The sequence below is a fragment of the Fukomys damarensis genome, unplaced genomic scaffold, assembly GCF_012274545.1.
Source record: "Fukomys damarensis isolate Sample0158 unplaced genomic scaffold, DMR_v1.0_HiC HiC_scaffold_30, whole genome shotgun sequence".
In the NCBI taxonomy this organism is placed as follows: Eukaryota; Metazoa; Chordata; class Mammalia; order Rodentia; family Bathyergidae; genus Fukomys; species Fukomys damarensis.
Genome location: NW_022900942.1, coordinates 4,453,344 through 4,477,674, shown reverse-complemented (window position 1 = coordinate 4,477,674; position 24,331 = coordinate 4,453,344). Strand labels below are relative to the sequence as shown.

Below are 24,331 nucleotides of genomic sequence, written 5' to 3'. Positions count from 1 at the left end.
GTCATGTAGGGGTACAAGATCCCAACAATGAATGTAACTGTACTGTATCCCTCAAATGTACCAATAAACTCAATTAAAAAAAACTGACCGAGATACACTAATAAGAAAAAAAATGCAAGGTGCAGATTACTGAGTGAGCATTTCATTTTCTGACAAAAACACTTGGTCTAGGTTTGGCCAGCCCTCTGTGTAAGTGGGTTCCTATCCACAGATGTACCCAACCACAGACAGACAATATTTGGGGAAAAAATTACATCCACCCGATGGGGGTGTCACACACTTGGAATCCCAGGCAGGAGGATACCAAATTCAATCAAATTCTGGGGAATTTAGCAACTTGAAATACTTTCTTAAAATAAAAAACAAAAAAATTGGCTAGGGAAGTGCAAAGGCCCTGGGATCAATCCCCGGTGCTGCAAAAGAAAAAAAACGTGAGCAGAGTTGGGATAAACAAAATTATTTGGCTCTACAGTGAAACACTGAGGCACACAACAGCCTTGGAGCTCATCAAGATCTACTACAGAAAAAAATAAAATAAAATAAAGGTTCTCAAAGTAAAAAAAAAAAAATCTATTACAGGATGGTCCCTGGGAGTGTATCTGGGACCCCACCAGAGGCTGCTGGAAGAAAAACTTGCAATTTTTACTGTACACCCTTGCTTATAATGTCTATTTTCCCTAATAGCCTTTATTAAATCTTTATTTTCTTTTAGGGACATTGAGGCAGTCACCTTAGCATTTGTACAACATATAAGCCCACATCCCTCCTATGAGCAGATACAGCAAATGTGAAGTACTGACTTAAGTCAGCTTGCACCTGTCTTATGGAGGAGGCTGAGGCAGGAAGATCGCTGGAGCCTAGTTCAAGGCCGGCCTGAGCCAACATAGTGAAACCCCATCTCTTTAAAAAAAATAACAATAAAAAAGTACCAAATTGAGGCTGGGGGTGCAGCTCTGTGGTAAAGCCACTGCCTAAGTGTGAGGCCTCCAGTTCCATCCACAGCATCAAAAGAAAGAAAAAAAAAAAAAAGAAAGAAAGAAAAATGGCCAACTTAACCAAATACCTGCGGTTCGAAGCTTCTTCCTCTTACTCATTCTATCTCTCCCTCGAGAAATCTGAAAACAACAGAATCTCTATTATGAGAAGCAGTGTCTGTCCTTGTCTGCATCCAGAGGCCTTGGCTGAGGACAGAGGCACCAGTCCCATATGGCTGCCCCCAGAGGCCAGTGGACCCAGGGCCACAGTACAGAAACAGGGCACATCCCTCATGCGGTGGGGCACCCTGGGGACCTCAGCTTTGGTTGCTAGGTCAGGGTGCAGGCCAGGGGAAGACCCCTTCAAGCCAAGTTGGGGGGTGTCCTGGGTCCTTCCGGGGATATGTGAGGACTCCTCTCGAGAAACTACTTGGGGACTTCAGGATCCATTGGGGGTGCCCGGGGCTTTAGACGAAGGGAGTCGCCAGTGGCTGGCTTCTTCCTGCCTTGGGGACCAGAGGAGCCCCCCCAGACCTGGGCCACGTAAGTCGTCCAAGTCTCTCTGTCCTTAGCAGGAATGAGGTTTGCATGGATCTGCTGAGGAATAAGTCGCTTAAATTACTGTAAATTAGTTGCTTTTTTTTTTTTTTTTTTTTTAAAGAAAATGACAGTACTAGCCCTCAGGGACCGCGCTGACCCCTAGAGGCCCATAATTGTGGACCCAGGTCCCAGCGACTAGCCCCACACTAAAACTAACGGTCACCGAAAAGTGCAGATTCCCCAGTCCAAAAGCCCAAACGACGCCCGAAGTAGCGCGTGGTAGCGAGCTACGAGAATCCCGGGACACCTGTTCCCCGCAAACCTACGCGAACCACGGCGTCAGCCCAGCGCACGCGCAATAACAGCACGGGCCGCGCACACCTGCGCAGGCTCTCTTTCCTTTCCGGCGCAGCCCGTGGCCCCGCCCATCGTATCTCCACCAGGCGCCTGCGCTCCCACGCAACGCCCGTCGGGAGATGTAGTTTCGACGGGTCGGGCCCGGCGAGTCCCAGGGTGGGTGGCTTGCTCTAGTGCGGCAGCGCCCAGAGGCCAAGACGGAAGTGGGGCGGCCACCCCGAGAGACGAGGGCGCGGAGTTGACAGACACGGGACTCTAAAGAGGGGCCCAGGACTTGGGAGGGGTGTGTGTGCGGCGACAGTCCTAGGGTGAAGAGATAGGGCAAGGCCAGGCACCGGGGGCCGGCGGTCCGGGCATTCAGCCTGGAAAATGCACAAGAGGAAGGGACCCCCGGGACCCCCAGGTCGAGGCGCCGCTACCGCCCGCCAGGTGAGTGTGCGCCCCACAGACCCACTGGGGAGCTCCTCCCCACCGTCTATACCAGAACGGGGAGGCCCCCTCCGCCCCGCCCCCGGGACGCCAAATAGCTCGGCCCCCTAAATTAGCCTTGCTCCCCCACGTGCGGCCTAGGTAGGGGTCCTGCCCGCCTCCCCACCTCCTGGCCTCTGCCCCGGTTTCAGGGCCACCTGTTGTCACAGCAGCTATAGAAAGGGAGGGGCAGCAATCAGACCCTTGGATTAGCAGGGTCAATTCAGATCTTATTCCCGTTGTTCGGATGAAGACAGTGAGGTTTAAGAGAGGTGGAAACATCTGCCCAAGGTCAAAGGGATTAACAACGTGACCAGATCAAATCCAAGGCGACATTCATAAGCCCAGAGGACCTTGGCTCGGCTCCTTCCCTCCTGTTCTGCACATTGGACATAGTTGGAGTTTTTGAAGCTTTAATGAAGGGAACATATGGCATAATTTAGTGCTCAGATATGAGTCTGTGTGTTCCCTCCTGGCCTTATCACCTTGGACACCTGACTTTACAGTTTCATGCATTATCACATCATGATCAGTCGTTAAGCAAAATGAGAAGACAGATCAACACAGCCATGACTCACTTTGAACTTCTATGTGTTGAGGATTCTAATTGGGCTTGATGCCCCACCTTCCTGCTGGGCCACCGCCACAGAGGACACTGGAAGGAAAAGCCTAGGTGTGCAGACTGGCTCTGGTTTAGACAGGTGTGGGCCTGCTTTCCCCAGTGAATTTAGCTAGCAGTGCATCTTAGGTGCGGGCTCCCAGTAGCAACTGAGTCTCTCTGCTTGCCTCTTGCCTCATTTAATCCGCTCCAAAGAGCCAAGCCCACGTTGGGACACCTGTTGTATTCTTGGCTTGATCCACCCTCCTGGTATTCCCCAGGGAAACAGCTTGTGCAGGACACTTTCATCCTTCCTTTGACTGGGCACAGGGGTTCCATTATGGCTGCCTCTGGCCGCAGGGTACATTGTAAGATCTAACTGACCCATGCTATTCCCACAGCTTGGGCTGCTGGTTGACTTCTCCCCAGATGGCTTGATGATCCCTGAGGATGGAGTTAACAATGAGGAGCTGGAGGCCGAGTTCTTGGCCTTGGTGGGTGGCCAGCCTGCAGCCCTGGAGAAGCTCAAAGGCAAAGGTGAGATATTTAATGCACTTCTCAATGTTTTTAGATTTCCCGCCATGGGCTAGTCTCAGAGCTGGACACTAGGCAGAAAGGAGAAGGAAAACAGAGAAAGCCTCTGCCCTTCAAGAGCCCATAGTTTGGCTGACGGGGTCAGTAATTAACTCTGGACACAGACGGAGGGTTTGAACCCCAGCTCTGCCACTTGTTCATCTTACCATCTGTGTTGACCTTGGTTTTCCCATCTGAAAAATTTAAATAATAAACCTAGCATGGTGGCACATGCTTGTAATTCCACCACTTGGTAGGCTGAGGCAGGAGGGTCCCCACAAGTTCAAGGCCAGTGTGGGCTACATAGTGAATTCAAGTCCAACCCGAGTACATATTGAGACTCTGTCTTAAATAAACACAATTTTATTTATTTATTTATTTATTTAGTACTGGGGATCAAACTCAGGACCTTGCACTTGCGATGGAGGCGGCGGAACCACTGAACTAAATCCCCAGACCAATAAATACACTTTTAAAATGGGAGTAATAACTGTGCTTACATCATAGGAGTTAATCTAGAATTCACAAAGTGCTTTCAAGGCTTCTTGACACATGATGAATTCACGCTGTCTTCAGTGCCAACCTGCAAACTGCCATTCTGTGGCGCAGCCTGGCATAGTGGAAGCACAGAGCCGTGGAGGTCCTGTGTGTCAGGGCGGGATTTTTGAAGGAAGGATCCAAGACATGGGGCAGGTTATGCTTTGGGAACCCTAGGGGTTGTGGCATCTGCCAAGGCCCTGTGATGGATGGTAGGGAGTGGAAGACTCTACAGTAGTTGAATGTGGTCAAAGCCAGATGAAGCATTTAAACATTATAGCTAATAGGTCAACCCCTTGTTATTTCTGAGTTTCACATTTATGAATTTGCCTACTTGCAGGAATTTACTTGTAACCCCTCAAGTCAGTACTTGCAGTGATTTGTGGTGAAGTTTGTGTGAGGTGGGTGCCACCAGGTGACATTCTGCCTTCCTGTTTCAGCTCTTCTGTTATAAACCAGGGTCCTTTTCCCCATCTGTTTACTGCCTCAGTTTCCCATTTTTGTGCTGTTTGTTGGCAATTTTCTTGTTCACCGTACGCTGGCCAAGAATACACTGTTAATGCATCAACAACATATATTAAACAAGGCATCTTTTTTTGTCTTCTTCTTCTTTTGGTTTCTTGAGAGGGGCCTGCTATGTAATTTAGTCTGGTCTTGAACTTACTGTGTAGCCCAGTCTGGCCTCAAACTCACAATGCTTCTCTTGCCTCAGCCTCCCAAATGCTAGGTTTATAGGCTAAAGTGTCTTTTAACAAAAATACCATAAAACAAGGTTATCCCCATGGAACATAGTGGGAAATTGAAGCCCAAAGAGATAACGCAACATGCCCAGAGATACTCAGTGGGAAAGCAGGTCATCCAGCTGGAGAGCTGAGGACTACAGTAGTCTGGGGAGGCAGGGTCAGGGTGACCCATGCAGGGAGCACTTGGGACAGTGGGGTGCAGTGGAACGGTGGAGAAGGGCCCTGCTGGGTGGATGGGAGGTGGGTGTACTGGGAGGATGCTGGTCTAGCTGGACCCTCCGTTTGCCACCAGGTCCCCTCCCCATGGAAGCCATTGAGAAGATGGCCAGGATGTGCATGCAGGACCCAGATGAGGAGGAGGAGGAAGGAACAGATGAGGACGACGTAGAGGCCGATGATGACCTGCTGGTGAGCACTCCGGGCGGGGCAGCCTCTTGTCCCACCCTCCCATCTGGCAGTCTCTCATGTCCCACTCCCACCGTGTGTCCCACTCACAGGCAGAGTTAAATGAGGTCCTTGGAGAGGAGCCGAAGGCTTCGGAGCCCCCGCCACCCATGGCCCAGGTACAGCCCCAGAGACAGAAGGGTTTGAGGGTCACTCCTGTTTCCTTTCAGTTGCGTGATCTCAGGCAGGTCACATGATACCTGAGAGCCCCAGTTCCCTCCAGAGACCACAATTTCGGTCCTGCTGGGTGGGCAGCTGGCCCAGGGCCAACACACAGTAGCGATGAGCAGGGGGGCAGGCATGGCTTACGTCACTGCCCTGACTTTCTTCCCACCCCTGCTACAGCCGAAGCCCTCAGCCCCGTGCCCCAGGTTGGAGGCCATTTTGCAGGAGAGGCTGACCCTCTACCAGCTGGCGATGGAAAGTGCCCGACAGGCTGGGGACAGTGCCAAGATACGGCGCTATGACCGGGGGCTGCAGGTGAGTGGTGGGCACAGGGCTGAGACCCCAGCACTGATGCCACGCCCTTGCCTCTACCGAGCTCATCCTTTTCTGTTATCCCAGATGCTGGAAAATCTGCTGGCCTCTGTGCAGAAGGGCAATGCCATCAATGAGGAGGACATCCCACCACCTGTGGCTGTAGGGAAGGGCCCAGTGACCAGCCACCACCCTGTACCTCCCCAGCCCAGCCCTGCCAACCCACCAGCCCCAGAGCCCAGGGCCACCCCAGAGGGCCCCCTGCCGGCCACCCCGGCTTCGTCCTTGGGCTCTGCTAAGTCCCCCTTGGCTCCAGGTAGGTGGTGAGCAGGGCCAGGATGACACAGGCCATCTTTGTGGGGGTGAGCAAAACATGGTCCATCTACACCATGGAATATTACTCAGCCTTCAAAAGGAAGGAAATTTAGGAGTGTGTTATAACACCTGTGAACCTGGGGACAGGGTAGTGGGTGTAATATACTAGTCATGAAGAACAGCGTTATTACATGATTCTGTTTATGGGAGGTGCCTAGAGCTCAGTTATAGAGTCAGAAGATAGCATGGTGGGTGCTGGGGCGGGGGACGGGATTAGGAGAATGTGCAGAGGGGGACAGAGGTATTTGGGAAGGTGAGAAAGTCTTGGAGATGGACAGTGGTGACAGCTGCATGGCAATATGGATGCAGTTAATGCCACTGAATTTTACACTCCGATGATTAAGATGATGTGACATAGTATATATATTTTACCATAACTTATAAAATAAAACAAGGAGAGAATGTCAGTGAATTTCAAATCGTCAGAAAAAAATTTAAAAACCGAGGCTACTGAGTTAAAAGTTGATTATATTCCTTTTTTTCCCCCTAAAGTTAAAAGTTTAAAAGCCAGGGATGTAGCTCAGTGGTGCTGCACCTGCCTGGCAAGCTCAAAGTCCCGAGTTCAACCCCTGGTACTGGAAAAAAAAAAGTTTAAAGTTAAAATGCTTTCATTAGGTGTGATGGTACCTACCTGTCATTCCAGCATGCTAGGAGGCTGAAGCAGGAGGATTGAAAGTTCAAGCCTAGCCTGGGCAGCTTGGCATCTTAATGAGACCCTGTCTCAAAATGAAAAACTACAAAAAAAAAAAAAAAATGTGGGGAACATAGCTCAGCTGGAAAGCCCTGGCTTCAGGGTGTATGGCCCAGTGGGAGAGCATGTGCTTGGCATGTACCTGGCCCTGAGTTCCACAACACCAAAAAAGCCCCCTCAAAACACAAGAGTGCTTTAACAGTCTTCTTTGAAATGCCAGTGATTGTAAGACACTCTGAGTGACAGCCTCAGCCACCTTTTAGTCTTAAGATGAAAAATAACAGATGGCAATTTAAAGATACGTGAGTATCCATAAAGTTTCCAGGAACCCTGGGGTCAAAACAGCAGCGGCTCACAGCACTCCAGGCCTGGGGTTGGGTCCACACCATACCGCCTTCAAACTGTACAATCGTAGGAAGGCAGCCTCCCACTCTCAGCCTCAGGCTTTACTCTTTGTTTTGTTTTGTTTTTGTGGTGCTGGTGATGGAACCCAGGGCCTCACACATGCGAGGCCAGTACTCACCACTGAGCTGCACCACCACCCTTAGTTTTTGCAAATAGACTCAGGCCAGACATGGTGGTACACACCTATAATCCCAGCACTTGGGAGGCTGAGGCGGGAGGATCGCTGTGAGGTCAAGGTCAGCCTGGGCTACATAGTGAGGCCCTGTCTCAAAAGAACCATAAATAGGGCCTGGGATTTAGCTCAGTGGCATCATACCTGCCTTGCAAGGTCCTAAATTCAATCCCTGGTACCAAAAAAAAAAAAAAAACCAAAACAAACATAAATAAGTAAATAATTTAAAAATGGGCTCAGAACTGGCTTGATGAGACCCAAACAGAAATGTTTTGTATGGCTCCCTGTACCTCATTCTCCCTCGCAGGTCCCTGTGGCTCTGGTCCCCTGGCCCAGTTACAGAGCCGCCAGCGGGAGTACAAGCTGGCTGCCCTCCACGCCAAGCAGCAGGGAGACACCGTGGCTGCTACCAGACACTTCCGCGTGGCTAAGGTGTGTCCAGGCTGAGGGGCAGGGCTGAGGAGTGGGCACAATGCTGCCGACATCGAGGCAGGCAGACCCAAGCTTGGCCACTCCTTAGCTCTAGTTTATCTTACCTCTTGGAGCCTCAGTTTACCTCCTCTGCAAAATGGGCATGAGTGTCAAAAGCAGATGGAATAAGATGACACAAGGAAGCCAGGTGTAGCAGCACATGCATGCTGGGAGTTTGAGGCAGGAGAATCAAAAGTTGGAGCCCAGTCTGGGCAACTTAGTGAGATCCTATCTCAAAATATTTAAAAAGGTTGTGGATGTAGTTCAACGTGAAGGCCTTTGGTTCCATCCCCAGCAGTGGTGGAAGGGGAGGGGCAGTGTGGGGTTGTTGCTTTTGAGGTCCTGGCCCCCCAACTGCAGCTCCCAGCGCCCCACTCTCCTCCCTCCTTTTCTAGAGCTTTGATGCTGTCCTGGAGGCCCTGAGCCGAGGGGAGTCTGTGGACCTCTCCCGCCTGCCCCCTCCACCTGGTGAGCACCCCTCCTGCCCTCTTTGTTGTTCAAGGGCCAGGCCTGTGGTCCCCTACAGGCCAGACTGGCCAGGCCAGCCCCTCATCACCCTGGACCTCTCTGTCTCCAGACCAACTGTCTCCAGAGCCACCGTCCCAAACATCGCAGCCTCCAGCTCCTGCCACGGCCCCCGCTGTGCCAGGTAAGCTGCCGCAGCCCTCTGGGATGAACCAGCTAGGGAGAACCAAATCCCTTTTCCTGGACCCAACCCGACCCTGCCCCTTCTGGCCAGAGGTTCCCCCAGCCCCACGGACTCTCCTGGAGGCGCTGGAGCAGCGGATGGAGCGGTACCAGGTGGCCGCAGCCCAAGCCAAGGCCAAGGGTGACCAGCGGAAGGCACGCATGCACGAGCGCATTGTCAAGGTATGTGGGGGGCCGGGGTGGGGGCCCTGAGACCTTGTCCCTGTAACCTTGACACCTGTGTGCCCCGCAGCAATACCAAGACGCCATCCGGGCCCACAAAGCCGGCCGAGCAGTGGAGGTGGCAGAGCTACCTGTGCCCCCAGGTAGGCCACGCCCCTGTACACCTGCACACCAGCCTTGGGGCCTCTGGGGTACTGGTCCTGTCATGGTGCAGGGAAGGCCACCCACACTGCACAGGAATTGTGCTAATTTGTCACAGCCTGTAGCACTAATTCCATCAGGACGGAAGTCTTTACACCAGGAAAGTTGGCAGACACTCAAAATTAGTGGGGTTTTTGTTCTTTGGCTTGTGACAATAAAAATGGAACCTGGGCAATCATTGTACCTGTCATTGCACCTCTAGCCCGCTGCTGAGATTTCATTCTGAGACAGGGCTTCTAGGTTGCCTAGGTTGGCCTTCTCCTTGCAGTCCTCCTGCCTCAGCCTCCCAGGTGGCTGGGATTATAGGTTTGCACCACCATGCCTGTCAAGGAGGGTTGCTTCTGGAGAGTATCTGCCCACTGCCATCTCTTACTCTTCATTCGATTTGCCCCTTCCCAGTCATCAGGCCTTGGCTTTCCAGATACTCAGCCTCCACTAGCCCTCTGGAGGGTTGGAAGCTGTTTTCTGGGCCTCAGAGCTGTTCAGTTTCCTCCATGAGTATTTTTCTCTTTGCTTTTGGACCTCCACACTCCTGGGATCTGTCCAGGCCAGGGTCCTCACAGAGTCCATCCCAAGAAAGAATGTTAAAGAATATCGTGTTAAAGAATCCAGTGGAGGCTTGGGACCCAAAGAGAGAAGCCAAGAGGCTGGAGGGTGGTGGTGAATAGCCTAGGACTGACCTGGGCCTGTGTCTGGATTCAAAGTAGACTCAGAGCTTGAGATTCCCAGGTGGGAAGCAACTGTGCTTCCCCCACAGTTGTGGTTGCTGCTGGCCTTGACCTCACCCTGACCGCCTCCCAGGCTTTCCCCCCATCCAGGGCCTGGAGGCCCCTGAGGCTACCCAGCAGAGCCTGGTGGGGGTCCTGGAGACCGCCATGAAGCTGGCCAACCAGGACGAAGGGCCAGAGGACGACGACGATGAGGCATCTAAGAAGGTGGGAGCAGCTGGGCCTGGACTAAAGTGGGGATGTGGGGGGTGGCAACACAGGGTCTTGAAAGTCCACACTTAGGCTGGGAAGAGCCAGCCACACATCCAGCCCCCAAACTTACAGGCCACAGGCCACAGGCAGGGCATCTACCTGAGCCCCACTGCTCTGGTCTGTAACAAGGCAGACATTGGGACAGTCCTTCATCCAGAGCTGTTACAGAATCAGCAAGGGTAGATGTAGGGGTCTCTGCTGAGGTGGTCCTTGTTATGGTGCTCTCTGACCTGAGGAGGGGCTCAGCGCAGGCCCTGGAAGAGCCCTGGCTTCTCTGTCCCTCTGCAGCTCAACAGCCCCGCAGCCTCCACAGCCCAGGCCAAGGCCCTGCCCTCAAGGGCCCTCCAGCCCGGAACAGCTCCAGCAGCCAAAGCAGCCCCTAAAGGCACATCCACCAGAGGTGAGTGTCTCCTCCCACTCCTGCTGCCTACCATCCTGTTGTGATAGCCTGGGCAGCCCCTACAGAGGCCCCTTTGCCCACAGCCCAGCAGCAGCTGGCCTTCCTGGAGGGCCGCAAGAAGCAGCTGCTGCAGGCCGCGCTGCATGCCAAGCAGAAGAACGATGTAGAAGGTGCCAAGATGCACCTGCGCCAGGCCAAGGGGCTGGAGCCCATGCTGGAGGCCTCCCGCAATGGGCTGCCTGTGGACATCGCCAAGGTGAGCCCTCCAGGTCAGCTGGACCTGGGGTGTATCAATCAGGGCTAGGCTAAGCCACTGTAACGAGTAGGCCTTCCTCAAGACACAGCCAAAATGAGACAGACATGCATGTTTCTTTCATATAGTACTCGGCAGCTGTGCTCTGCAATGAGAGGTCTCCCAGGGCCCAGGTTCCTTTCATTGCATGGCTTTACCCTTCCTAAGGGGTGGTCCTTGCCCACATGATCCAAGCAGATCACTGCTGTATCTGCTCCAGCTTATGGGAAGGAGCAGGAGCAGGAGCAAGCAAAGTGCAGAGCAATTACTTTTAAAGGAAGTGACATCACTTTTGTTTATCTCTCATTGGCCAGAACTAAATTACATGACCAAACCTAGCTGCAAAGGAGCCTGGGACAATGTAGTCTATTGCTTGGCTCCTCTGTACCAGCCAGAAACCCATTACCAGGGGAGAGGATGTAACGTGGGAGGACATTTAACTGATTCCACACGTTTGGGCTGCACCATTCACCCAGAGCATCACATTTTTTTTGCGGGGGAAGTAGGGACAGTGACCTGCACCTCATGTTAAGATCAGCCTGGATTCCTTCTGTGATGGAATGGCAGCCCAGTAGAAAGCATTCATGGAGCATGTACTGGATGTGCAGTCCTGAGCTGGGCACAGAGGATGTAGCCTTGAGCAAAACTGATAAAACCCCCACGTGCACGGAGCAGACATCCTAGCTGGAGAGACCCCGAGGAAGCACACAGTGCAGACCTATCATAGTGGCCCACGAGGCCCTGCGTGATCTGCCATCTCACCTCCCTTCTCCTGTCCCCTGTGCTCATGTCTTCCTCCCTCTCCCCTGGCCAAGTGGCCTCCTCTCTGTCCTTGAATACTATGCGTACGGCAGCAACGGGGTCTCTGCACATGTCACTCCAGCCCTGAAACGCTGGCCCCCGGATGCCTGCTTGTCTCACGTCCCCTTTCCTTCAGCCTCCACTCATGCCATTTTCACGAGCCCTGCTCCAGCCTCCAGTCTAAGATCCCTCCTGCCGGACGTGGTGGCGCATACCTGTAATCCCAGTACTCTAGAGGGTGAGGCATGACATCTTCTCAAGTGTGAGCCCAGCTAAGGCTACATAGTGAGTTCAAGGCCAGCCAGAGCTATATATCAAGACCCTGTCTCCCCTCCCCACAAAATCCCTCCCTTTAACCCAGAACCCTCTGCCTTCCCTCCCCCTTCTTTTCTTTCTCCACAGCATTGATCGCTTCCTACTATATAACACAGCTTGGGGTTTTTTTATTTTGTGTCCTTTGGTACCGGGGATCAAACTCAGGACCTTGTGCTTGCGAGGCAGGTGTACTGCCACTGAGCTAAATCTCTGGCCCTTACTTGGGTTTTTGTTTGTTTTGTGCTACTGGGAATTGACTTCATGCTGAGATACATCCCCAGTCTTTTGTAAAATTCTTTTTAGTTTAAGACTTGTTAAATTGCTCAGGCTAGACACAATCTTGTGATCCTCCTGCCTCAGCCTCCAAGAATGCTGGATTACAGGTGTGCACCACCACTTCTTACTGGCTTACTTGTTTCTTAAGGATGTTGCCCATTTAGCTCAAGAGAATGTCAGCCCACAGAGCAAGGATTTGCATCTCTTTTATTCCCCACTGCACACCTAGCCCCAGAACACAGCCTGCATGCACAGGAGGGGCTCTATAAAGACGCACAGGTGGCCGATGGCTGGCTTGCTGTGTCACACAGTGGAAGGTCCTAGCTTGGGGGACGGTGGCATCTCTGCAGAGCTGCATGCAGGCCCTTCCCCACCAACCTTATCCTCCCCAGGTTCCGCCTGCCCCCATAAACAAGGATGACTTCGCTCTGGTCCAACGGCCTGGCCCGGGCCTGTCACAGGAGGCTGCCCGGCGCTATGGCGAGCTCACTAAGCTGATCAGGCAGCAGCATGAGGTGAGGCCCAGCCATGTGAGCCACCATCCCCAGGGCCCAGCCTGCTGCCTGGCCTCACCACCTGCTGCCCATCCCGCAGATGTGTCTGAATCACTCGAACCAGTTCACCCACCTGGGCAACATCGCAGAGACCAGCAAGTAAGGACCTCTACTCCCCATGCCTGAGTCTGCCCCCAGCCCACCCCTGTACCAGGACCTGAGCCACCCTCCCTGCAGGTTCGAGAAGCTGGCAGAGGACTGCAGACGGAGCATGGACACCCTGAAGCAGGCCTTCGCCAGAGGTCTGCCCACCCCTGTCGCCCGCTTCGAGCAGAGAACTTTCAGCGTCATAAAGTAAGACCCCAGTGTTCCCTGGGGTTCCGTGCTCCTGGAAGTGTGCACACATGCCTCTGCCCACAAGCGGGGACACAGAGTGTGCAAAGGCTCTGAGGCAGGCGGAGGTGCAAGCCATAGGTCACCAGCAGCTAGGCACAGACATCTGGAAATGCAACAGAGATGTGGTAAGGGCGAGGATACATCTAGTTCCAGTGGCCCAGTGAGCCCACAGGGACTGGTGATGCATGTCAGTTTGGTGGTCACAGCCTGGTTCCTGCTAAGGTATCCCATGCCCTGAGGAACGGGATTGTGTCTGTACGTGAGATTGAGCACAGCAGCTGGCCCTGCAGAGGCTCCTGCCCCACTCAGGGTGACCCACATATCTCATCCTGTTTCCTGCCCTTTCTCTCTTCCCCACTGTCCTTGCTTTGCTTGGCCCCCCAGGCACAGGACTCTCTCTCTGCTCCCTGCTGCGATCCAGACCTCTCCCACTCAGGGCCTTTGTATCTGCTGCTTCCTCTGGTCAGGTCTTCTCCGGGCCTCCTGTGGCAGGACTTTGTCTTCAGGTGTCACCTATGTTGTCACCTCCCAAGGGGCCCTCCCCGACCACAGTGTAAAGCATTGCACCTAGCTGAATTCTTGTCGGAGTTGCATAGTTTTCTCATCGCATTCACTGGGCGACTGTCTTCGCAGCATTAGCAGTTCCCAAGCATAGGCTTGGGTCTGTCGGTTCATTCTATGTCCCCAGAAACTGGGCACTGGCTGGCTGGTGCTTAGTAGGACTCAGGGAATATCAAGTGAAGGGAGGTCCTACAGCAGCCCAGGGACTGGTTATTGCAGCGTAGATGCTAAAGAAATACTGTGAAGAGCCAGGTGTGATGTCACCTGTAACCCCAGCACTTTGAAGTCTGAGGCGGGAGGATTACCTTGAGCTGGAAGCCTTTTGGGGCTACATAGTGAGTTCAAAGCCAGCCTGAACTCTATAGCAAGATCCTGTCTCCAAGAAAAATAGTCACATGAAAAGAAGGTCCCGGGCAGTGAGGGCTCTTGAGACATTAAGCGAAGGGAAGTTTGTACAATGGCTAAGGCACTGCTAAGTGCATAGTAGGTGCTCAAGAAATATGGTTGGAGAGAAGGCCCCTTCACATTGGCAAGAACACTGCCTTGAGCTTGTGGGAATATTATGGAAGTCCCACAGTCATTAAGGTACCAGCCAGCCCATGGTCAGTTCTCAAGAAATACTGTCCAATGAAGAGGAAGTCCCAGCAGCAAGACCAGTGATCAGTGAATAGTGAGGAACTCAAGAACTATTGCTAAAGAAAGGGAGATTCCTGCCAGGCACAATGGCATATACCTGTAATCCCACGTACTTGAGAGGCTGAGGCAGGAGAATCACAAGTTCAAGGACAACCTGGATAACTTAGACCCTGTCTCAAACCGAAAAATAAAAAAAGGCTGGGAATGTGGCCCGGTGTTAGGGTTGTCCCTGGGCTCAGTCCATGGTACTAAAAAACATCCGGAGTGGGAAGTGCTTACAGCAGCAAGCCTACTGGTCAGTGCGTGGTAGGTACCAAATGTGTGCAGACTGAAGAAAGGACCCAGAAGCTCAGCAGTGGCAGACCTGAACACAGAACTCTCGTCTGTCTGATCCTAAAGCACAGGGCACCCCAGAGGCCAGGGTGGGTTTTATGCCCGAGCCCAAGGAAGGTGGGAGGGCAGGTGGGGCTGGGGCCGAGGTCCCTCCTGTTACCCTCCTGCCCGCCCTGCAGGATCTTCCCAGAACTGAGCAGCAACGACATGCTCCTGTTCATCGTGAAGGGCATCAACCTGCCCACGCCCCCAGGTGAGGTGGCCGGAGGCGACGGGGGAACGGGACCCTCCCTTTGCCCAGCTCTGACCCGGCTTGCCTACAGGACTGTCCCCTGGTGACCTGGATGTCTTCGTCCGCTTCGACTTCCCCTACCCCAACGTGGTATGTGGGGAACCAAGGGGGCAGGTCGGGATGGGGTCCCAGGCCGTGTGGTGTGCTGGGCTGTTAACATTCTCCTGGTGACACAGGAGGAAGCCCAGAAAGACAAGACCAGCGTGATCAAGAACACGGACTCCCCTGGTGAGTGGGTCAGGAGCATCCCACATGGCCCTGCAGCAGAGAAGGAGCCTGTGACCACGCGGGTCCCCTCTGTCTTTCCCAGAGTTCAAGGAGCAGTTCAAACTCTGCATCAACCGCAGCCACCGCGGCTTCCGCAGGGCCCTGCAGACCAAGGGCATCAAGTTCGAAGTGGTCCACAAGGGGTAAGCAGGGCCATGGGCGCAGGTGGGCGTCGGGCACAGGGCCGCCTGGACCAGCCACTCTGCCCCGTCACCCAGGGGGCTGTTCAAGACTGACCGGGTGCTGGGGACAGCGCAGTTGAAGCTGGATGTGCTGGAGACAGCGTGTGAGGTCCACGAGATCCTGGAGGTGAGCAGACCCTCCCCTCCCTACCACCCCAGACACTCCTGGGCTCCTGGATGCCCAGGGTGCCTTTCGCTCCCCACCCAGGTCCTGGACGGTCGCCGGCCCACAGGGGGACGGCTGGAGGTGATGGTGAGGATCCGGGAGCCACTGACGGCCCAGCAGCTGGAGACCACCACGGAGAGGTGGCTGGTCATAGACCCCCTGCCTGCAGCCGCGCCCATGGTGAGTACCTGCTGTCTGCCCAGGGAGGGAGCATGGTGCCCACCTGGAACTCACAGGCCTGGGTCTCTCCTCTGCAGCAGGTCACTGCACCCAGAGGGAAAGCACCTCCTGTGCCTGCCCCTTCCAAGGAGCCAGGGAGCAGGTAGGAGCCTGGCCAAGCTACGGCGAGGTTCCCTTTACATCTTGCAGCCCTTCCAGGACAGTTTCCCATGAGGCGCAAACTGGACCGTGGCCCTGTCCTGCTCCCAAACCAGTTCTGTGCCCTTCTGGAGGATCCAGTTTAAACTCTTCAGCTGGGATCTTTAAGCTCTTTTGTGATCTAACCATTGTCAATGTATCCAGACTTCTCTTTCCTCGTTCCCTTATGTTGGTTCATGGCTACATCTAGTTTTCGTTGTCTTCCTGGCTTCACGCTGTTCTGACTCCCTGAGCTTCTCTTCCCCTTCCCTTGCTCCTTGTCCTCTGGATCCCAGTTTGGCTGTCACCTCCTCCAGGAAGCACTTCCTGATCATCAGGGATCACAGTGGCCTGGGTGTGCAGACAGCACCCGCCCCCAGGCTGTGGCCTCCAAAACACTGGGGTAGACCTCACTTGTTTCCTCTGTGCCTCATTACTCAGCATGTCTGTTGAACAGTGGGGTCGGGCAGGGGGAGTCCCTGCTGTCCCCCATCTCTCCTGCCACCCCCACAGGTCAGCCCGGCCCCTGCACAGCCTCAGTGTACTGGCCTTCGACCAGGAGCGGCTGGAGCGGAAGGTGGGTGCCCATCCTGCTGGGCTTGGCGCAGTGGGCCTGGGTGCCTACGGCCCTGGACCAAGAGCTCACACCCCTGTCTGTGTGGCCCTAGATCCTGGCCCTAAGGCAGGCACGGCGGCCAGTGCCCCCAGAGGTGGCCCAGCAGTACCAAGACATCGTACAGCGCAGCCAGTGGCAGAGGGCCCAGCTAGAGCAGGGAGGAGCTGGCATCCGGAGAGGTAGGGGTCTGGGGATGGACATCTAGAAGGTCAGGGGCTTGGGACAGGCATCTGGAAGTTTAGGTGCCTGGGGACAGGAATCTAGAAAGTTAGGGGCTCGGGATGGGCATCTAGAACATCGGGCTCAGGAGTGAGCATCTAGAGTATCAGGGGCTCAAGATGGGGATCCAAGGGGCAGAGGCTGGGCCAGCCCTTGTGGAGAACAGCAGCCTCGTTTCCTGCCTCCACCCTAGAGTACACAGCCCAGCTGGAGCGACAGCTGCAGTTCTACACAGAGGCTGCCCGGCGCCTAGGCAATGATGGCAGCAGGGTGAGTGGGGTCCCCCGGGGCAAGTGGGGGTTGGGGATACCCCGCTGACCTGCTGTGGCCCCTCTGTCTCCCCAGGAGGCCGCGAAGGAGGCGCTGTACCGGCGGAACCTGGTTGAGAGTGAGGTGAGCTGCCTGGAGTGGTGGTGGGCACTGCTGTGGTCTCGGCCCCTGACCCTCCCCCATGTCGTTCCCTAGCTGCAGCGCCTCCGCAGGTGAGAGCCCAGCAGGGGGTGCGGCTGGACAACCGGAGGATCTCACAGGCCACCAACCCAAGCCAAGTGGACAATCAGTGGACAATCGGTTCTGGACTCATCCTCTCCAGGGCCCCAGCCCAGCCAGGCCTCCCTGGCCGGGCCCCAAGGACTCTACCCCTCACCCAAGCCAGAGTCCTGTTTGCACATCCCTGGGTGCCCACCTTGCTGCCCCTGAGCAGGAGGGTGGCAGGGACCAAGCCCCAAGGGCCTCTGCAAGCACTTTACTTCCTGTCCCTTTCCGGCCTTAACCCTACAGCCCTCCACACCCCAAAGAAGCCACCGAGGTTGGTGCCTGGGACTGCACAGGCCGGGACATGGAATAAACAGCCAGGCCACGCCCAGTTCAGCTCTCTCCTGCCTGTTTCTCACTCTGGGCTGCAGTGACCACACCAGGCTCTCCTCAACCCCAGGCCCCCAGGGAGGAGCAGGTGGGAGGAGGACTTGTACCGCACATGCGCTGTGAGATGCTGCCGAGACCGTGCGAAATAAAGCGGGTATGGGATTCCGCGGTTGGTCTTGCGCTGTAGGGAGATGCTGCGGAGGCCGACCGTAGATCATACGCTGCTTGGTGACCACGTGTCTCAGAACCTCAAAATCCAGTCCGGTCACGCCCTGGAGAGGAACGCTGGGCCCAGCTCCTTGCTCTCCTTGGCACCTCAGAGCCTGTTTCACCGGCTGGACTCCAGGGTATGGGGAGGCGGCAGAGGGCAGAACCCCGAGAAGGGCGCTGGTCCCGGGTGAGTGCTGGAAAGGGGTAGGCTTTATTGTCTCTGGTTTCATCTGTCCCTCCCAGGGCCCCAGCGGGGCACTGTCCCCTCAGCCCATGCCCCACTGAGCCCTAGGGTGCGGGGCTGTTCTGCAGCCTCAGGAGCCCCCTGCCCGGGGCCGATGCCGGGGGGTAGGTGGCAGCCGGACCAGGACCTGTTCTGGATTGTCGGCCGTGTCCACCACGCGCAGGTGTGGGAGGCCCAGGAAGGCCTCCTCCGCGATGCTGGTCATGTGCAGCCGGTTGGCCCTGCGAAGAAGTGCGTGGGCAACGGTCAGTGGGCGCGCCACTCCCCAGACAATCCTGTGGGCTCGGATGCCCCGCCCTGGCGCCTTGGTCACGCCCCGGAGGCAAGTCCCCGACCTGAGGATGAGGGCGCGAAGGCGTGGCGTGCTGAGGAAGGCATCGGGTCCCACGTGGCTGATGCGGTTGCCCTGCAGGTGCAGCTCCTCCAGGGCCTCGGGCAGGTCGGGGGGCACGAAGGATAGCTCGTTGTGGCTCAGGTCCAGTACCTGGTGGTAGGGGATACAGTGCCTGGTGATCCCAGCATAGCCATCCCCCAAGACTCCTGCTGCTCCCCAGACTGTAGCCACCTCTCCCCCTTTTCTTCCATACTGGGGGTTTGAGTCCAAGACCTTAACACTGAGCCCCCCCGCCATTTCCCCTTTTGAAAATCTGAGAGAGAGCCGGGTGTGGTGGCGCACACCTGTAATCCCAGCACTCTGGAGGCTGAGGCAAAAGGATCGCTATGAGTTTGAGACCAGCCTGGGCTACATAGTGAGACCCTGTCTCAAAACACCAGGAAAAAAAAATCTGAGAGTATCTTGCTAAGTCAGTAAGGTGCCCAAGCTGGGCTCAGACTTGCAGATCTCCTGCCTCGGTCTCCTGAAGTACTCTACTAGAATTACAGAATTTGAACTGCCAAGGCCTCTCCCTCCTCCTCCCCTTCCTCTTCTTCATCCTCTTCATCTCCTCCTCCCCAGTTGCCAAATTCCTTCACTGCAGAGTCCCTTCCCAGGGCATTCCTGTTCTCAGCGCTCAGAGCCCTACAGACAGGCCCCACCGGGCTAGATAGGTACTCACAGAGCAGGCCTCTCCTCACCTCCCTCTCCTAACACCCTGGCTTGTGTCCCTGCCCTTGACGGCTTGCTGTCTAACCAGGCTGTCTGGAGAGGGTGAGGGGCGGGAGCTGCTTCCTGTGCGAGGACCGTACCAGGCACCTACAAACCTCTCCGTGGAATGGAGGTACTGGGGAGCAGCCAGAAGTCAGGGAGGCAGGGACAGTGGGCAGAGGCCGTGGGGACAGCCCGGGAACTCCTCCTGACCTGGAGGGCCTGCAGCTCATGCCACGTGCCGGGCCCGATGTCACCAACGCGCAGCCGGTTGTGTGCGAGTCTGAGCTCCTGCAGCTGACCCAGCCCAGCCCACGACTCAGGCTCCAGGGCGCGCAGCTGGTTGCGCTGCAGGTGCAGGGTGTGCAGGCCTCCAGGCAGGCCCACGGGCACCTGGGTCAGCCGATTACACTGGTCAGCTGGTTGTAGGCCAGGTTGAGCTCGGCCAGGCCTGGTGTGGAGGCCAGGTCACGGGCGCCCAGCACAGCCACGTGGTTGTGGGGCATCAGCAGGGCCCACAGGTGGCGTGGCAGCGCAGCGGGCACACGTTCCAGCTGATTCCCATAGAGGTGCAGTGCGTGCAGCCTCCGCAGCGGGCGCAGTGCCTTGGCTGGCAGCCCCGTGGCCCCCAGCTCATTGTGCTGCAGCAGCAGGTACCGCAAGCCCCTAACCCCGCGCAGCCGGGCCGCCTCCACCTGCCGGATGCGGTTGCGGCCCAAGTGCAGGATGGTCAGGGCCTTGGGCAAGCCAGCGGGCACCGTGGCCAGTCGGTTGTGGGATAGATCCAGGTACTCCAGGCTGCGAAGCTTGCTGCCGGGAGAGAAGATGGGCTTCAGGCTACGTGCCCAGAGAGAGGGGCTGCCAGGTCTCACAGGGAGGGAGGGTCCCGAGACAGAATTCGGCTGGGGTGGTGTCTGAGGGAGCAGGCTGGGAGGTAAACTTGGGGCGCTCAGGGCAGGTTCCAGCCTGAAGGTTAGCTGTGTGTGTCGGGAGTCACCACAGAAGTCTAGGTCAGCAGAAATGCATGTGGCTATCGTACTGGATAAAAGAATAAACCTCAGTACATGAGGAAGGATGAGGCAGGAGGATCTCAATTTGAGTACCACCTGGGTAATTTAGTGACACTCTGCCTCAAAAAAAAAAAGGCTGGGGATGTAGCTCAATGGTAGAATGCCCTTGAGTTCAGTAGCCAATGACTTAAAACCTCTGTGCAGACTCGTAGGGGACACAGACCCTGCCACTGCCAAGCTGAGCCTGGTATGGTGTAGGCACTCAACAAACAAAGCCTGTTAGGTGTCATGCAGAGGAGGAGGTGAAGATGGAGACAGCCAGGCTAAGTGCCCAGCTTCGACTGTGCCCTGTCCTGCCTGGCCATGGCCCACCTGAAGGTAGTGGCATCCAGGCCACTGTCTGTCAGCTGGTTGTGCTGGAGGTACAGCTCACGAAGCTGGGTCTGGTGGCTTAGGGCTCCTCGGGGCACCTTGGAAATGACGTTGTTCTGGAGAAAGAAGACAGTGATGTGGAGGGTCTGGGACAGAGGGCAATGGGGAGCCACAGACGGCTCTTGAGTGAGGGAGGTCCAGGAGCTTGCCTCTAGCAAGGCCGTAAGAGAGTTTCTGAGAAATGTCGTTCTTGCTGCTAGAATTTTGGAGGGTGCCGGAAGGATGGGAAGTAAGGCACAGAGGCTTCCTGGGAGAGCCTGGGGCACAGAATGGGTGGTGAGGGTAGGCACCTGCAGGTGTAGCTGCTCAAGCGAGGTGGGCAGGCTGGGCGGAAGGTGGCTGAGCCGGTTGCTGGAGAGGCTGAGGGTGGTGATGGCCTCGGAGCCTCGGAAGGCGTTGGGAGGGAGGCCGGCGTTGCCCAGCTGGTTGTTGTGGAGGTACACGGACCTGAGGGCGCCCAGGCTGTGTCTACGGCCCCCGCTGCCCCACCTCCCGGCCACACCAGGGTCCTGTGTTAGGGCCTCGCTGGAGTTCTCCACCCCACACAGGGCCCTGTCAGCCCCCAGGTCCCCAGTGCAGATCTGCACCCCTTAGGGCAGGGCCAGCTCCCCTAAGACCTCTCAAGGGAAAGCTCAGGGCACCCCTGGTCCCCCATGCAGTTGAGAGTAGGGGCCAGGGCTACCTGAGGGCCGGCTTCTCCCCAAAGGTGAGCGGGAAGATCTCCGTCACTTGATTGGCAGCCAGATCAGCCACACGGAGGGAGCGGGGCAGGAACTGGGGAGCCACTGAGAGCTGTGGGAGCAACAGCGCCCGTCCTGTGCTGTGCCAGCCCCCCACCTCCTGGGGCACACACGGGGCACAGGCTCACCTTGTTGTGGGCCACGTAGAGGTGCTGCAGCTGCCCGAGGGACTCGAAGGCCTCGTCGGGCAGGCCTGGGGGCAGGGGGTATGGGGTGGGCTCTGGAGGGCTTCAAGCTGGGCCCCTAAGGAGGTGCTTGGCCCCATCCCTCCTCAGAGCCACAGCCGCCACAGCCTAGATTGCTGTCCTCAGTAGAGGCTGCTGCTGGGAAGTGCAGCCACAGAGCTGCCCGCCGGCAAGGACCCAGACGCTAGAGGGGACCCGGTGCATCCCACACGCCCACCCCAGGCCCTCACCCTCAGAAGAGATGAAGTTGTGGTGCAGATTGAGTGTTCGAAGGCTACTGAGGCGGGACAGCTCATTGTAGGGGAGCTCCCGGAGCTGGTTGTTCTGTAGGGGAAGGGACAGTCACACCCTGACCCCACTGACCTCTCACCAGCAATGCAGACCCCGGCCTCTGCTGAATTCCCTATCGGCCCCAGAACCCCGCGTTTATCCCAAACCATCCCATCACCTTGGCCCCAGACAGCCAAGCACTGAAGCTCAGCAATATCCTGTCACTGTGTAGTCACCCAAAACAACCATTTGTTTTTGTTTGTTTGTTTGTTTTGAGACAGGGCTTCACTACATAGTTGAGACTGACCTGGAACTCACTATGAGGCCAGGCTGGTCTCAACTCACAGCGATTCTCCTGCCTCAGCCTCCAGAGTGCTGGGATCACAGGCGTGCGCCACCACGCCTGGCTAACCCTAAACAACCCTGTATCCAGCCAGACACAGAGGCTTTGCATCTGTCATCCCAGAACTCTGGGAGGCTGAGGCAAGAGAATCACAAGTTCAAACTCAGTCTGGAAAATTTAGCCACTTAGCAAAACCCTGTCTCAAAATAAAAAATAAAGGAGGGCTGGGGATTTAGCTCAGTGGTTCTGGCACCTGCCTTGCAAGCAGAAAGGGCCCGAGTTTGATCCCCAGTACCAAAAAGACAAACAACAACAAAAAAAAAGTAAAAGAAGGACTGAGGATGTAGCTCAGGACAAAGGCTCTGGGTCCAGTCCCTAGTACCACACAAAATAAAATGAAACAAATAACCCTACCTCCTCTGAGACGCTGCCTCCCCACAAACCCCCATCTGTAGCAGTGCCAGCTGCCTGGTCTGAACCTGAGCTCTACCCACCAGCTCCCTGGGCCTCACTTTCCATTTTCAGGGTACAAATGCCCACCACACTGACCCTAAACAACCCCTCAACCGAGACCTTGACCAACATTGTATTCTCCATTGTCAGCCCCAATCCTCAGCTACCAATCCGTCGATCCCCCACATCCCAACAATCACCCCCAAACCTACGTCTCCAAACAATTCCATTACCCTATGATATTGATCGCAAACCTTAGCTCTTCCCACACCTCGTATCTTCACCCCCAAATCATTCCCTTCCCACCTGCAGGCTGACAGCAAGGCCAACTTCTCTTTTTTGTGACGTTTTTTCAGTCTTGGGAATGGAACCTCGGTCCTTCACATTGGCCTCCAGCCCCAGCCCTGTCTTTATTTTTTATTTTGAGAGAGTCTCACTCAGTCACTGATTTGTCCAGGCTGGGTTTGAACCTGTGATCCTCCTGCCTCAGCCTCCCAGAGTGCTGGGATGACAGGCGTGCACTAACAAGTTTCTGTCGCCGCCCATGCCTACCTCCCACTCATGGGCGGCACCCCCACCCCTTCCTTCCTCCGCTCCCTGCCTCCCCTTGTCCCCTCTCTATGCAGCCCCACCTGCAGGGAGAGGTACCGGGCCTCCCTGGTAATATTGTCTGGGAGTACATGCAAGTCCAGTCCGGCACAGTCCACCACGTCAGCCTGGGGACAGGAGCAGCGCCAGGGACAGGCCCAGGGTGGGGGCTGCAGGCTCTCTCCTGGGTGGGGGAAGTCAGGGTCCTCCATGCCAGGAACAGGCAGGAGGCCCGGCGGCAGCAGCAGCAGCAACAGTAGGCTCAGCTGCTGGGAGTGAAGGGAAGACTCAGTGTGTGCCTGGCCGGCGCAGGGTCACCATGGCTACCGGAGCATCCCCCATCAGGGAGGGACGCAGTGGGCAGCAGGAAGAGCCAGGTGGACCCAACCCTCGAACCCTCCCTGCCCACCTTACCATCGCCAGCCCTGCTCTGCCTTCTCGCCCAGATACAAGCCAGGTGGTCACCTCCTGGAGACTCTGGTGTGACCACAACCTCCCTCCATCTCGGCCGGCCACTGCCTGCACACACAGCCTTCTCCTGGGCTTGACGGGGCTGGCCCACCCCGTCCCCGCCCTGGGGAGGGCAGTGGGCGGCCCGTCCCCTCGGTCCCCCTTGGTCCTCCCGCCCGCTCTGCTTCTGTAACCTCAGCCAGCCTGGCCAGGCTGTGGGAACCAGGAATGTTGCAGGCAAAGCTGAGATTCGCCCTGTCTGGTATTCGGGCCCACAGACTGACCGCAGACCCAGGGGTGGGGACTGAGAGGGGCTCGGGATCTTGGGATGCTCCCCAAGGAGCAGAGGTCAGCAGCCAGGGTGAGGGAGGCCTGGGCTCAGCCTGGGGCCCTCAGTCAGGTCACCGTGCTGGCCCCTCCTTCTCTTTCCAGATGGCCTTGTTGGCAGCCAGACACCCGGTCCCCAGCAGCCACAGCTGCTGAGAGGAAATGACATGGAACGGGCACCAGCCTGGTGGTTATGGGAAGGGCTCAGTGCCACCCTGCCTGGTTTGAGCCTGGGCTGCGCTCCTCTCTGGGCCTCAGTGTCCCGCTCTGTAAAGTGGGATAATGACCACTTTCCCTCCCAGGAGGGAGGTAGACTTTGAAGAGATAACACACAAGGGCCCACACCCACACATCTCTGAGGTCACCATGTGGTAGGCGTGGGTGCTGCCTGCTGTAGCCCCGATACCAGCAGGATGACTAAGGCCGACTCGTTGGCCTGCCTGGACGTCGGCTTTCTTACCTGGGAAACAGGAGTAAGGTAAAACCCTGCCTCAAAGGGCTGGCAGAAGCAAAACAAGGGAGTTGGGTAGAAAGGTTTTGTTGTTTTGTGTGGTACTAGGGCTTGAACTCAAGGTCTTCATGCTGAGCTAGCCACATCCCCGACTGTTTTTGTTTTTTTGGGTTTTTTGTTTTTTTTTTTTTTTTTTTTTTG

The 24,331-nt window shown here is 56.0% G+C and overlaps 3 protein-coding genes across 14 annotated transcripts in view; 1 reads left to right on the top strand and 2 right to left on the bottom strand.

Moving 5' to 3' along the window:
• Positions 1 to 2,027, bottom strand: part of CUNH19orf57 (chromosome unknown C19orf57 homolog) — a 15,325-nt gene extending 13,298 nt beyond the window's left edge. For 2 of the 10 annotated variants that reach the window (XM_010613411.3, XM_019205926.2), the window contains exons 1-3: positions 1,841 to 2,027; positions 1,509 to 1,571; positions 1,064 to 1,115 (exon numbers count right to left, since the gene is read on the bottom strand). In XM_010613411.3, the coding sequence (XP_010611713.1) occupies positions 1,064 to 1,094 (31 nt within the window). In that variant the 5' untranslated portion in view covers positions 1,095 to 1,115; positions 1,509 to 1,571; positions 1,841 to 2,027. The other 8 variants (XM_019205923.1, XM_010613414.1, XM_010613410.1 and 5 more) reach the window with 5 other exon arrangements.
• On the top strand, positions 1,950 to 17,506 carry Cc2d1a (coiled-coil and C2 domain containing 1A). Of its 3 annotated transcripts, none has more exons than XM_019205922.2 (29): positions 1,950 to 2,300; positions 3,339 to 3,474; positions 5,083 to 5,198; positions 5,288 to 5,353; positions 5,580 to 5,714; positions 5,799 to 6,027; positions 7,662 to 7,786; positions 8,221 to 8,293; positions 8,403 to 8,474; positions 8,565 to 8,695; positions 8,766 to 8,838; positions 9,698 to 9,831; positions 10,165 to 10,276; positions 10,360 to 10,532; positions 12,353 to 12,475; positions 12,555 to 12,613; positions 12,692 to 12,808; positions 14,560 to 14,633; positions 14,704 to 14,762; positions 14,849 to 14,900; positions 14,983 to 15,082; positions 15,158 to 15,248; positions 15,330 to 15,467; positions 15,548 to 15,609; positions 16,158 to 16,221; positions 16,313 to 16,439; positions 16,673 to 16,749; positions 16,825 to 16,872; positions 16,945 to 17,506. In XM_019205922.2, exons 1-29 carry the CDS (start codon positions 2,241 to 2,243, stop codon positions 16,963 to 16,965), a joined length of 2,847 nt encoding a protein of 948 aa, XP_019061467.1. In that variant the 5' UTR covers positions 1,950 to 2,240; the 3' UTR covers positions 16,966 to 17,506. The 3 variants fall into 3 exon arrangements, with proteins under 3 accessions (XP_019061467.1, XP_010611710.1, XP_010611711.1); XM_010613408.3 differs by having other exon boundaries at positions 15,545 to 15,609; positions 16,945 to 17,505; XM_010613409.3 differs by lacking the exon at positions 16,673 to 16,749 and having other exon boundaries at positions 15,545 to 15,609.
• Positions 17,507 to 17,682: 176 nt separating this feature from the next.
• Positions 17,683 to 23,489, bottom strand: Podnl1 (podocan like 1). The gene is given in 11 exon segments (XM_033757349.1): positions 17,683 to 18,018; positions 18,133 to 18,281; positions 19,095 to 19,291; positions 19,294 to 19,691; positions 20,264 to 20,379; positions 20,614 to 20,770; positions 21,006 to 21,115; positions 21,192 to 21,256; positions 21,479 to 21,572; positions 22,947 to 23,171; positions 23,317 to 23,489. Coding segments are annotated over 11 exon segments (1,665 nt in total). The 5' UTR covers positions 23,320 to 23,489; the 3' UTR covers positions 17,683 to 17,867.
• Between the last annotated feature and the right edge of the window lie 842 nt (positions 23,490 to 24,331).